This window comes from Magnolia sinica, chromosome 17 (assembly GCF_029962835.1).
Source record: "Magnolia sinica isolate HGM2019 chromosome 17, MsV1, whole genome shotgun sequence".
NCBI lineage: Eukaryota > Viridiplantae > Streptophyta > Magnoliopsida > Magnoliales > Magnoliaceae > Magnolia > Magnolia sinica.
Window position 1 is genome coordinate 57761243 of NC_080589.1, and position 13227 is coordinate 57774469.

At 40.8% G+C, this 13227-nt stretch overlaps 1 protein-coding gene across 2 annotated transcripts in view; it reads right to left on the reverse strand.

Moving 5' to 3' along the window:
- LOC131231265 (lysine-specific demethylase ELF6) overlaps positions 1-11877 on the reverse strand; it is a 35980-nt gene extending 24103 nt beyond the window's left edge. The window contains exons 1-5 of one of the 2 annotated variants that reach the window (XM_058227404.1): positions 11725-11877; positions 10413-11501; positions 10235-10313; positions 9690-9757; positions 5788-5938 (exon numbers count right to left, since the gene is read on the reverse strand). In XM_058227404.1, the coding sequence (XP_058083387.1) occupies positions 5788-5938; positions 9690-9757; positions 10235-10313; positions 10413-11496 (1382 nt within the window). In that variant the 5' untranslated portion in view covers positions 11497-11501; positions 11725-11877. Of the gene's footprint in view, positions 1-5787; positions 5939-9689; positions 9758-10234; positions 10314-10412 lie in introns of both variants that reach the window. The other variant, XM_058227405.1, reaches the window with a different exon arrangement.
- Positions 11878-13227: the final 1350 nt, after the last annotated feature.

Here is a 13227-nt window from a genome sequence, read left to right on the forward strand (position 1 = left end):
ATTCACAATGTGACTAGGACTGTATTAACATAATCAGCAGATTCGTGGGATTCTGGTTTCCAGGAATGTAAATTCCATATCGAAGCTCGACAGGATTGTTGGGAATTCATCCCAGTTCATTCTATTCAGGTGGCAGCAACTAGGGGGGCTCCTATGGAATCTATCATCAGCATTCAATCCCAACGACCCCAACCAAATGCTGACGTTTTAGGAGGAATTAGATGCTATTCCAAAGCAACAGAATGTCCCAATGTTATTGGGTTTACCCATGAAAAGTGGGGCGGCAAATGTGTGTCTTCTAGTACCAGGTGCTTCAATGATTTTGTGAAGAAATTAAGACCTACTAACGTTCCTCCTCAAGGAACAAAATTCACACGGTCAAATAATCAAGATGATCAGCTATGAGCAAGCTACACAGGTTCCTAATTTCTGCAATTTGGGGGATGCTTTTTCCAAAATAAGAAAGTTCCGCCAAAGCCAGTCTTTAGACCACAAGACTATCAGCCAATCATCTAATATGAAGTCATGGGGTCTGAGGCCGTTCTGCTTCAAAAATATGTGGCTAGGGCACCCCTAATTTCCCCTCCTTAGTCCATAAGTAGTAGTCTTCATACATGGATGAAGGTAGAACTGGTAAGAAATTTTGCATAAAACATAAGCTTCTTAAGGTCATGTTGAAAGACTCAAATAAAGATTCTTTTGGAGATCTGAATTCCATCAAGAGAATCTGAAGATGGAAATAGCAGGAATTTATAGAGACGAGGAAGAGGACAACCTTATTTCTCTAGAAGCTGCTTCAGGGAAGGAAGAGCTCACGGATGCATTAGGGGGAAGTTCTGTGAAAAGTTGTCATAAAAAATCCTAGGAAAAAAGGATTAAAGAATGAGATACAAAACACATGGTACTTTTATAAGATCGCTAATGCCTTTAGAAGGAACAACCACTGTGCACCGATAAATGAGGATCATCTGCATGGGGCCTGACGGTTTTCCAATCTCCTTTTCACCATAAGTGTTGGGAGTATCTAGGGAGACAATAGTGCCAATATTTGAGTTCTATGAGAGAGGAATCATCAGCAGAGAGAGGGGGGGTGTCTTTTATTTCACTAACTCTAAGGGCCCGTTTGTTTTTCAATTTACATGGTAAATGGAGTGTAAATGGCTAATTATTACTCCTTACACTCATTTGAAAAAGAAGGATTTACACTATAATTTTTCCTCGAAAATTGTGGCATAAAAACTTTGAAATCCAATTGAAATTGTGGCTGTGGACCTTGTGGGGCCCACTGTTATGCATGTGTCTAATCCACACCATCCATTTGTTGTACATGCTAAATTTAGGGCATGAGCCAAAAAATGAGGAAAATACAAAGCTCAAGTGGACTGCACCACAAGAAACAGGGTGAATTGAATGGCCATCATTGAAAGTTAAAATGAGCGTAGGGCCCATAGGGATCTGTACTTGTCATCCAACCTGTTCATAACGTCCCACAAATATGGATGAAGGGAAAACACAAATATCAGCTTGATCCAAAACTTTTGTGGCCCTAAAGAAGAATTGAACGGTAAGCATTCAATTCCCATTGTTTCCAGTGGTTTGGCCCACTTGAGCTTTGGAACTGCCTCATTTTTGGGCTCATGCCCTAAAAAAGGAGTGGGAAAAAATGGATGGACAATGTGAATCAAACAAATACATAACAGTGGGCCCCACAAATTTTGGTGGGAAAAAGTCTCATTTCCTCCTCTCAAAGGTAGAAGCTTTCCAAACATGCTTCCTGTCACCGTCACGTCTACATCAAAAGGCTACTACCGACTATAAATACGAAGCTAAATAATTATTATTACCTATTTACACACTATTTACGTGGTAAATTGGAAAACATGCAGGCCCCAAGGAGGGGCAGAGGAGATAACTGATTCTAAAGTGGTCGATCTGGTGGGCAGCATGTATGAAATATTTGTAAGAGTTCTAGTAGCCAGAACTCGGAAGATCCTCAGTAGTGTAATTTCTTTTTCTTAAAGTGATTCATAGCTAGAAATTGGAATAATGGCACTAGACTGACCTTTTATGGCTCATGAGATGGTGGGTGAGTACCGCAAGAAGGGATACAAATGTTTTCTCCTCAAAGCTGATATGGAAAGGCATATGATTGTGTCAAGTGGAATTTTCTCAATTATTTGTCTAAGAGGATGAATTTCAGTGAAAGATGACAAAAATGGATTAAAGTGTGCATTTCATTGTTGTGGTTCTCTACTCTAATCAATGGGACCCCTATGAGATTTTATAAAATCAGCAATGGGATTTGACAAGGTGAGCTTATGTGTCCTTTTCTCTTTACAACTAATGTCGAGTCTCTAAGCATCTAAAACTAGTTCAATTAGTAGGATGGAGATCAGCAGTGAAAGGTAGAGTGTCACTCATGTCTGTACATTGACGATACTCTGCTTTGTGGAAAAGGCTCTGCAGAAGCTCGTACCTATAGAGACTAGAGTTGTACACGAGTTGAACTGAGTCAAGCTTGGCACAGCTCGGCTTGGCCAGCAACCAACCCCAGCTCGAACTCAGCTCAATTCGGTCCTCGAGCTTGACTGCCCAACTCAGCTCGGTTCAATCAGAAGCTCAAGGCAACTTGAGCCATGTTCGAGCCTATGTGACATTTTCTTAAACACATAGATTTCATTTTCAAGCTCCCACACTTCAAATGCAAATCAGTGAGAGTACTTTGCAGGCATTTCATCAAACACTCGGCGAGCAACATCAAGATTAAAAAAGAGGGAAGTCCTAGAATGTAAAGTTTTCTTTTGTGAGGATTTGTTTCTTTAATCTTCCTTGAATACCATTTCAAGAATACTCTGATATTAGGGTAGTCCAAGAAACAACACTTCATTGAGCCATTTCATCAAACACTCGGTGAGCAGGATCAAGATCAAAATGACCGAGTCACCATGATAGGAACATCAAGCCCCAACCCCCCCGAGCAGGATCAAGATCAAAATGACCCAATCACCGTAATGGGGACATCATGCGCACACGCACCCCCCCTTCTACGCAAGTACGCAAGGAAGAGGAGGGCCCTACCATCAATCTGGATCGATGACGACGTCTAGGGAAGGCCTCCTACTTAGAGGACTGCGTTTTGATTCGTTGGAGTGAACCCGATAATCATGTAAATCCCACCATGGGTTCTCATGATCGTGGTCACTAATCTAATTAATCTAGTACTTTGAGTTTTGCTTATTATTATTATTATGAATATCATGGACGATTTAGATTGCTTTGATTAGTTGTTATTTTTTATTACTTCGTCTTCAAGTAATAGGTTGCACACATGGCGCGAGTTTTGGGGTATAGGATTTTATTATAAATAGGCACCCCTTGTAGTCTTTTTTTTCTCATTGAAGATTAATAAAAATTTCTGCGTTTTTTTTACTCCTTTGAGTTTCTGAGTTGTGGAAATCCAATTGAGTGTGAAACCCTCCCTTCCTCGAAGGGCTGACTACTACGGTGCGAAGCCACATCTATCCCGATTCGCCCCCACCTTTTACCATCCATATTTTTCCTCCTACAATCATCTACGCTTCAGATCCATCCTCTATTGTAGCCGTTTTTCTCTCTACACCAAATTTTCAGAATCTGTCCCTGCAGGAGGGCTGAAACTTCGGCGGAGCACCACGCACAGACCATGCATCGGATCAGGCTGAAATTTGGACGTTTTGTGGCCCACCCCTGGCCGACCAGGGCCAAGCTGGCCGTTTTTCAATTTGTAGGCCCCACACACGTGTGAGACACCTCTAGCGCACGTGGGTCTGGGCCTTCACCGCTGTCCACAAGTATGATACTTCTCTGGTTCGTCTCTCTCTTCTCTTTCACCCCAAATCCCTAAACCTAACCCTAAATTACTCAAATCCCCAATTTTATGCCCTTTCTTCAACCATAGGGTTCCCCAAATTGAAATATATGAACCCCTTGGATTAGGAAATTATTTCTATGCATGTGTGGATGAATTTACCCTCCTTTGATTATTGTTTGATGTATAATTTTGATTGATCCAACCCTAGCTTGTGTGGGCCTGGGCCTGGGCCTGCATAGATTCCTCTTGATTGAATGCTTGAACTTTTGTGTGGGACATGGAATTTTGTGTAATTGTTTCTGAACTAACGTGATCTAAATCTTGAAAATCTTGCACTTTATATTTGAATTTCATGTCCTGCATCACACCGAGCCGATTCAATTCAAGTCGGGGTTCAAGCTGAGCTGAGTCGAGCTCAGGCAAGAAATTTCGAGCTCCAAAAACCAGCTCGACTCGGTCCAAATCCAATTTCAAGCGGAGGCAAGTCGAGTCAAGCAAGTTGACCGAGCTAACTCGACTCATGTACAACTCTAATAGGGACATTCTCCAATGCTATGAGATAGTGTCGGGCATAAGGATTAATCTTTTCAAAGCTGTAACACTAGTTTGAATCTTGATAGTAATTAAATCAGCGAAATTGCTCGTTATAGTTGAATGAAGCACTAATCAAAGCGGCAAGAGATTCTTGTGGGAGAGGGAAGGTGTATGTTTCAAAATGTTATAAAATATAGATAGCTAAGAAGTGGGAGCAATAGAGTGAATCCAAAGCACAATTCGAAGCAGGAGGGGTACCTACTATGTAGTTAGAAGGATCCTGCAACCAAGATTGTAGTATTGCTTCTTTGCTGATTAATCTAGGAATTGATCTCTATGCAGGGAGACCTGGGATTGAGGTATGGAATTCAATTATTGAAAGGCGTAGGAAAAAAAATTAAATTTAATAGTACGTAAGAATGTAAAGTGCTTTCATTAGGTGGTATGGTAACAGTAACACTGATCAAAGATGCTCTCGCCCATCTTCCATCCCTTTTGAAATGCCCATCAAAAGTGGCTTCCAAATTAGAATATATTCAGAATAAGTTTTTGTGGAATAAACTGACTTATGAAATTTCCCTTAAAGTTTCATTGGTGCGCAACAATCACATGGCATTCTAGAGGCACATTTACAATTCATCCACAGTTTAAATTTTATTGGAAACATCCTCCTCGAACTCTCCACACTTTTGAGTGGTTGAGCTAAGATAATGAAAACAGGAATCTCCCAGGCATCAATTTTACCTAAAGTTTCGCAATTTATGACTATCTCTACTGAAATTGCATTCCTCCGAACCCCCAATTTAGCATCGGCCACCTCCAGTCTCATCGACCAACACCAAGTCATCCACAAGCATCATAGACCATGGGCTCTCACCCTGGGTACCGGCAGTCATTCCATCCATGGAACTAACAAAACAAAGGGAAAGCAAAAAAAGATTTTTTTTTTTTGAAAAAAAGCCATAGCCTATACAAGTTAGAACCTGAAGATATAATCAGGTATATCTTCCTTTTTCCTTCAAACCACCAGACTTTCAGCCAGATTTTCCTTAAATCAAAATGGCATATCTGGTGGCAGAATAACCTAAGAAAAGCTGGGTCATCCGAGGTCTGAATTTTCCTAAACCCAGACTGGTTTTAGCTGATGGGTTCTATAGTGCTGGAAAAAGACATGTGGACACACCCACACATGCACATGCATCCAAGTACCTGCCCACAAAGTATAACAGAGCACACCTTAGGGTACATTAAACAGAAACAGTACTAATCTACACTTATTTATCATATCATGCAGATACTTTATGTATTTGAAGAATGAATTAGCATGTCACTTTCTCCAAAATAAAGAAGCATGGTGTGATGGCAGTGTGCTAAAGTGTCCATCACTATGATTATCAGCTAACCTTGAAACGAAAGACATCGTCAGCATGTATAATAGCTGTTGATGGGAGAGCATTGGTAGAAAATTCATTGCAGCCCTGCGCACTGCGGCTTCTTTTGCAACCTTGAGCCATTGCGGAGTAGCAAAATTGGCAGCCTCCCCACAGTTAAATCCTGTTTTTGAGAAAGTGAAGGTTGCGACTCATGAGAATTCAGGAACGTATAAACTGAGGTAAGAAAGACAGTTCTATAGAACATTGGCTACACCAGATTCCTATAGCAGAATGGCATTCATTAAGTAAAAAAGAAATCAGGGTCCTATGCAAAACTGAGCAAGAGCGGGTTCAGAATATCGTAATGTCCTGTTGCATTGGTAATGTATCCCAATAAAATCATTTGTATTGAGGACAAGAAGCATCATTTCTATGTATAATCAATATATTCCAATACAAACACATTTATGGTAATGTATAGTCAACATGTACTTTTCAACAGAACTATATAATAGCAAGGTCAATAATGTTCGAAGGAATCATATTCTATCAGGTATTTTTTCACAATAAATTTATATAGTGGTACGGCACATTCAGACAGTAAATTGAACCTTGTGCACTACCTAAGCACTGGGTGTTAATGTAGAAGCTGCTTCGGGTAAAACCATAGTTTAAAAACTCCACTGGAGTTGCCTGAGTAGACTAACCTCAACCAGATTTCTCCCAGATTCGCGAAAAGTTCAATCTGGTCATGACATGATCAAAGCTCGAGAAAATCCTGACTCGACGAAAAAAAATAAAAAACTCAGCTAAACATAAAGAGAACTCAACCCGACTTGGCACAACTCCACATTATTAACATTATTTATATTTTTTAATATTTAATAACATGGAGAAAAACACAAGTAAACTCGTACAAGTTTTGCAAAAACTCACCCAACTTTTTGAGTTGATTCAATTCAACTAGGTTTGGAGTTGAGTCGAGTTTCCGTGTTTTTAAACTATGAGTAAAACTCTATGAAAACAGGTAAAATAACAAAAGAAGTGCAAATATGCTAAGCCACAAAAAATTGAATCAACTTCTTTTGAGTTCCATCATTTATTTGACATTTTATAAAATTATCTCCATTAACATGTTATTTTTATTATTTTTACGACTTAGAAATGAAAAGGAAAAAAAAAATCCTTCAGCCTTTTGTTTGCTTATCATCATCATTTAGGAGTTGATTAGTAAAACCCAGCTAAAGCCGTCATCATGCCAATTCCAATAAACAAAGCTCATAACTCAAAAACTTTTCTCAAAATCATGTACTAGAAAAGCATCAAGCTTAGGGCGTGTTTGGTCGGTGGAATTGAATGGTATCTAACTGTATTAGATGAGATTAACATCATTATTGCACAATGATTGCATGTCTGGAAATACCATGGTATTGTAGCCATCCAATCCCATGTTTGTGATAAAGTTTTTGCTACTGGAAAACACCGGATTAAGCAAAACCATGTTTGGTGGACCATGGAATTGTAATCTACTGACCAAATTCACAACGGATGTTGTTCACTTGTACAGAAATATAACCAGAATGTCATGTGTAAATGGTGTATATGGATGGACGGCATGGATAAACACATGCATCTATGTGGGGCCCACATGTGTAGTGGATTTCAAAATCCACGGAAATCCTGTATGTGACCAAATGCAATTCCATGGGACTAAATGCAATTCCATCCCACCAAATCCTAACCTTTTCCATCCTCTCCAAATGCTGGATGGAATTGCACGGGACCAAATGCAATTCTATCCCACCTAATCCCATCTAATACCCCGCGCCAAATGCCCCCTTAAAGAATTGAAATGGTGCATGAATCTTTAATCCGAGACAATATGTGATTCAAATTCATAACAGCACAAGGTAACAGAAATCAGTATTTAAGGAGTCATTTCATTTATGTTCTACATTTTCTTAATGTCAAAAAATTAAATACTTCTGACAAACATCTTATTAATGCTGACCTCACAGACTAGTTAACAAGAACTTTTCAAATGTCGCCTTGTGGGGTCTGCTTAAGAGGAGATTTTATAGGATAGCTATAAGACCAGCAATATTGTTTGTACTCATAATGAAAGTCATGGATGTTTAGGATGTTGCCTATGGAATTCAAGCTAGGTGGAAGAAATGGAGATGTGTCTTTGGAGTTTTATGTGATCACCATGTACCACTCGAACTGAAAGGGAAACTATAAGATAGATATGACCAACCATGCTTTATGGGACAAAATGTTGGTTAACCAAGGAACAATATATTCATAAGATGAGTGTAGCTAAAATGAGGATGTTGGGACGGATGAGTAGCAAGACAAGGAAGAACAAAAGTAGAAATAAATGCATTATAGGAAACATCGGAGTAGCAGCAATAGGTATTAAGATGGGGGAATTAGACTTGATGGTTGAGTCATGTGCAATGGAGACCGAGAACAACACCAGCTTAAAGGAGTAAGTTGGTAGTTGAAGGCTCTAAAAGGCAAGGGGAAGACCCAAAAGGGAGATGGAGGTAGTAAGAAAAGATTTGATGACCTATAATCTAACTGAAAGCAGTACCCTTGATAGAGTGGAATGGTAGAACAGGATTCATTTAGCCGGCCCCAATTAATTGGGACATGGCTTAGATGATGATGACGATGAGCTATACAACCAGCCATGCTTTGTAGAATAGAATGTTGAGAAGTCAAAAAACAAGTTCATAGATGAGTGTAGCTAAAATGACGATGATGAAATGGATAAGTGGTAAGATGAGGAAGGATAGAATGAAAAATAAATGCATTCAAGGGAACTTAGCAGTAGCACCAATGGGTAATAAGACGAAGGAAAGTAGACTTAGATGGTTTGTCGATGTGCAATGGAGACCAAGGACATGCCAGATATAAGGAAGGAGTTGGCTCAAGTTGAAGGCTCTTAAAGGGCAATGGGAAGGCCCAAAAAGCGGTGGATGGAGGTAATAAGAAAAGATTTGATGACCTATGGTTTAACCAAGTATATAGTCCTTGATAGAGTGGTGTGGGAGAACTGGATTTCCCTGACCAAACCCAATTAATTGGGATAAGGCTTAGATGGTGATGATAAAGATGATGGAAGTTGTGTAAGAGGACAGGTACCAAAAGGACTCTTACGGGTATTTAATCTTATTTGTAGTAACCCTGTACCCTTGCTTCATACACATCAAACTTCCCAGCATTTTATCATTCGGAAAAATAAAAATAAAAAATCCTAGCATTTTGAGAATTGCCAGTTCCAAGCTTCCACACCCAGCTTCAGTTCCTTAACACATAGAGTGCAATGAAGATTTATTTGAAGAGAAGAAATCAAAATCTACAAAAATACAGAATACGTAACTCGGACCAATAAACACGATTCTATGAGACGGTAACCAAATAGGTTGGAAAAGTGTTGCAGAAGCGTATGGCACCCATTTTGAAGTGTCTAAGAAATACAGTTCGTGTAGAGAATAGATGTCAAACGGCTCTTGGAGGGAAGGAATGCTCCTCTGTTACATCACCAATGGCTTTTTCCTTCACAACATTAGAAAAAAAAAAAAAAAAAGGACAATTCAACCCTTCCATGGCGAGATTCTCTTTGACTTTTTCGTATCCCTTTTGAAAATATCAGGCAATGATAATTTGATAACATCAATGCCTAAAAGGAAGCAACATATCAAACTTGCAAGACTACACTGGAACAAGTAGTCATAATAATTATTGTAAATATTTTAGAAAATTTGCAGTGCATCGGCATAAAGATTACACTTAAACATAAAAGCACAAAAATTACCATGCTTGAAAAAAAATAAAAAATCATACAGCTACAATTCACAGACAAACATCAAATATTCTACAGTTTATCAGACCGGATTAGGAGACAGCAATTCATAAAAAATTACCGTGGCTGAATCCTACATGGTACGCCCTTGGAAAGGTCACAACGAATTCGCCAGGATTCTGTACTAACCTGGAGAAGGAAAACGGAAACTATTGTTTGTGAATGTAAAAAGCACACAACTAAAAAAAATGCAAGCATCATACTAGAGTAACAAGACCTATTGAAATTCAAATTGTAAAAGTTCAAATAACAGAAAATCCGAACTACCCTCATTCTTAGGTGCAGGGCCTTGATTTTGACCCAAATCTATTGAAAGGCAGGTAAGGAGGGTAGGAATCGATTTTCCCCATTACTGACTTGGAACAAAAACCAAGGTACCACAGGGAAGATAAGCAAGTCAATAGGCTGGAAAAAAGACATGGAGAAATCGATACCTATAAATTTCATGTAGGACAGCGACCACTTCACCCACAATTTGGGGTATGCACAAACAGTACTAAAACTATTTAATTGATAGAATCATGTGATCCTTTATGCTTGCAAATTCAAAAGATGTAAAAAGAGTAATAGAAGATGAAGCTTAGCTGCTTCGGGGGTATGGAGCACCTGCAACAAGGAATCCCCGATGCAATGACGGCCTCAGGAGATAGCAGGCTCGTCTTCTCGCCCAAGAGAGTGAGAGCACCTAACACACAATGACAGTATACCAGAATGACATATAGAACAATACACCAGCACAAAGACAGTCGGATCAAATTATGTGTTGAGATAGAATGTTTTCTACCTAAGCGGTCGAGATGTCCTCCATAACCTTGCACACGTATAACTTCCTCCAAGGTGAATGCATAGTCCCCAGGGATGGCATACCAAGTCTTCGGAGCACCCATGTGGAGAAAATTCAAGCTGTGTAGCTCATGATCTTCAACGTGCCAAGCAAACCAGCTGAACAGCATACCAATGTAAACCATCGGAGATGTAACACCGGGTATATCATCCGGCATGAAACGGGTAAGGGACCCACGGGATCGTGCTATAACTTGCAAGTTCCAAGGGCTGTTCGAGATCTTCCAACCTGCTGTACCCTCCCTATCGCTGCAGCCCAAATTCAAAATCTTCTGCCTCAAAAGCCCCAATCCGTCCTCAGACGACAAATTCGATGAGCTAGGCAATGGTGCATTATTGATAGAACCATCACCCATGGTGGGGCCCGCTTTGTGTTTCTCATGGTTAATGCTTTCTTGATGTTTTTGATCAAATCTCCTCCTCCGCTTCCGCCTACGGAAATACAGAAACGGATCCTCTGGCTCACCAAAACCAGACCCTGGCACATCATTCGCATACTCAATGTATATAGGCTTCTCGGTAGCTGCCTTCCAAAACAAAGACTCGATAACCAATGGTGACACATCCTTCATGCCACCCAAATGACTCCGAGCAAAAACCCTCGACTTAGACTCGAACTGATCCAATGTATACACTTCCCCACTTTGCCAAACTTGCTTTTGAATCGGCACGGGCCCTCTCAATCTTTTCATGCCATGACCCAGTTCTTGGTGTCGTGTCGTGAACACGGCCCGCGCCTCATTGCCATTCCCCTTATCCCCCAAACCCACTTGGGACGGCGAACAGTCGGCCGCGTCGGAACCCAATTCGGGGCATTTTGACAGCGACTTGTTCAAGTTCGAAAGCACATACTTCTTTGATGGTTTGGGGAGCGGCGGGACCACCTTGCAGATCCCAAAGGTGCTTGCTTCCTTCTCGATTCTCGATATGTAGGCGATTGGATCAGCGAATTCGGTCTCTGTCGGCCGGTATTCGGGCGCCAACGGCAGCCCTTTTAGCCAAGTGGGTATCTCACCATCACCCATCGAAACTGAGATTTTGTGTGAAAAGATTAAAAAAATAGGACTATGGTATTGACTCTTGCATCTTTTATTTTCTCTCAAGATTTCAGAAATATTAAAATGAGAAATGATGTATGGGTTTTATAGCAATAGATTTGAAGTTTGTTGAGAGATTGTAAATGGGTTTTCTTGCAAATGAAAGAAAATATAGCGACTGAAAAGCAATAAAAGAAGAGATTTCAGAAACAGCACCTGCAATGGGATTTGAGGGGATTCCTTCTTTTTCTTGAAGAGAGAGAGTGAGAGCGAGAGAGAGCGCATCGGTTGGGAGCTAGAAATCGGTTTATCTGATATAGGGACTTTTTAAAGAAAACGTTTCCCAACGCATACCAGCGCAAGATAGACACGTTTTGCGTGGTTCGTTCTAACGTGAGCTTTGGTCGGATGTAATGTTAACGACTGGCGGACAATCTGAACCGTTGGATCCGCACCCGCTCCCCCAAATCTGAAACATACTCGTCGCACTTTTGCTAGCAAGACGTGCTTCTGCGGGATCTGAACCGTTCATCTTGCAGGGTGGGCCCTGCTTTGTTTGTACACTCGTTTTCAGGTTGATCTGCTTACCAGGCGGGCCGCACGTGTACGGATGAAAAGATGGTGCCACATGAATAGCAGACAGAGTTACGGATCGTTGGCGTCCCGCATTTTAAGCTGAGTAAAGCTTTGGTACTTGACAGGCTATGATGGATTATAGGTACGCACTCGAAAATTAATTCGAAATTGCTGACGTGGCATTTAAGTATGCAAAATATGGCAATCTGTCTAGATGTGTGATGCACGAAAAGTTAAAGCTTACTCGAATATCTGGCTATCCCGATTGCTGGACATTTATTGGACCGTTAAAAATGGAAAATATCCAACGGTCCTATTTCGGCAGGTAAGTGTCCAAGAATCAGTGGTTAGGATTGTTTAACGTATCTGATCTTTGGATTGTGATTTAGCGAACAATCTGGTCGGTTTTAGTGAGTTAATATATGCCACGTGTATACCTTCTGAGTGACGGCGTATCAGGTGTCACGCCAAGCCTGAGTGAATATTTTATGCAACCAGCGCATGTTAGAGTGTGCTATGAGTGGCGGTGGGACGCTGCTTGTGTAGGGAAGGGCCCACCGTGATGTATGTGTTTTATCCACACCGTCCATCCGTTTTTCTATCTTAATTTAGGTCATGTATCCAAAATCGAAGCATATCCAAAGCTCAAGTGGACCACATCACAGAAAAAAAAAGGAATCCAACGCCTACCATTGAAAACTTCCTGGGAGATATACCAAAAATGGAAGAAGGGATGGACGGCATGGATAGAACACATACATCACTGTAGGCCCCACAGGGAATCCAGACCACGCTTCTGCACTGTCCGTCCGTGGTGGTGATCCTGTTACCTATTTCCGGCAGACGATGAGTCCATCTATCGTTTTGTCCATCCGATCAGCGGCCACATGTGATTGGTGCAGCTTAATGAGCTGTGGGCCGCACAGCATGTGGTGGGGCCCACTAGCAGGAGAGAACTAGAGTTTCGGTGGAGTGCCATGTGGACCGATTGTCTAGTAATCCCTGCCATTGATCTGCTGCATTGGGATGGGACCACTTCAGGACAGTATGACAGACTGTATGATTCTTAGCCACAGCTTTTTTCTACTTGTGGTACTTCTCTTTTGGACCGTTTATTAGTTTATAGGCCACAATTAAAATTTT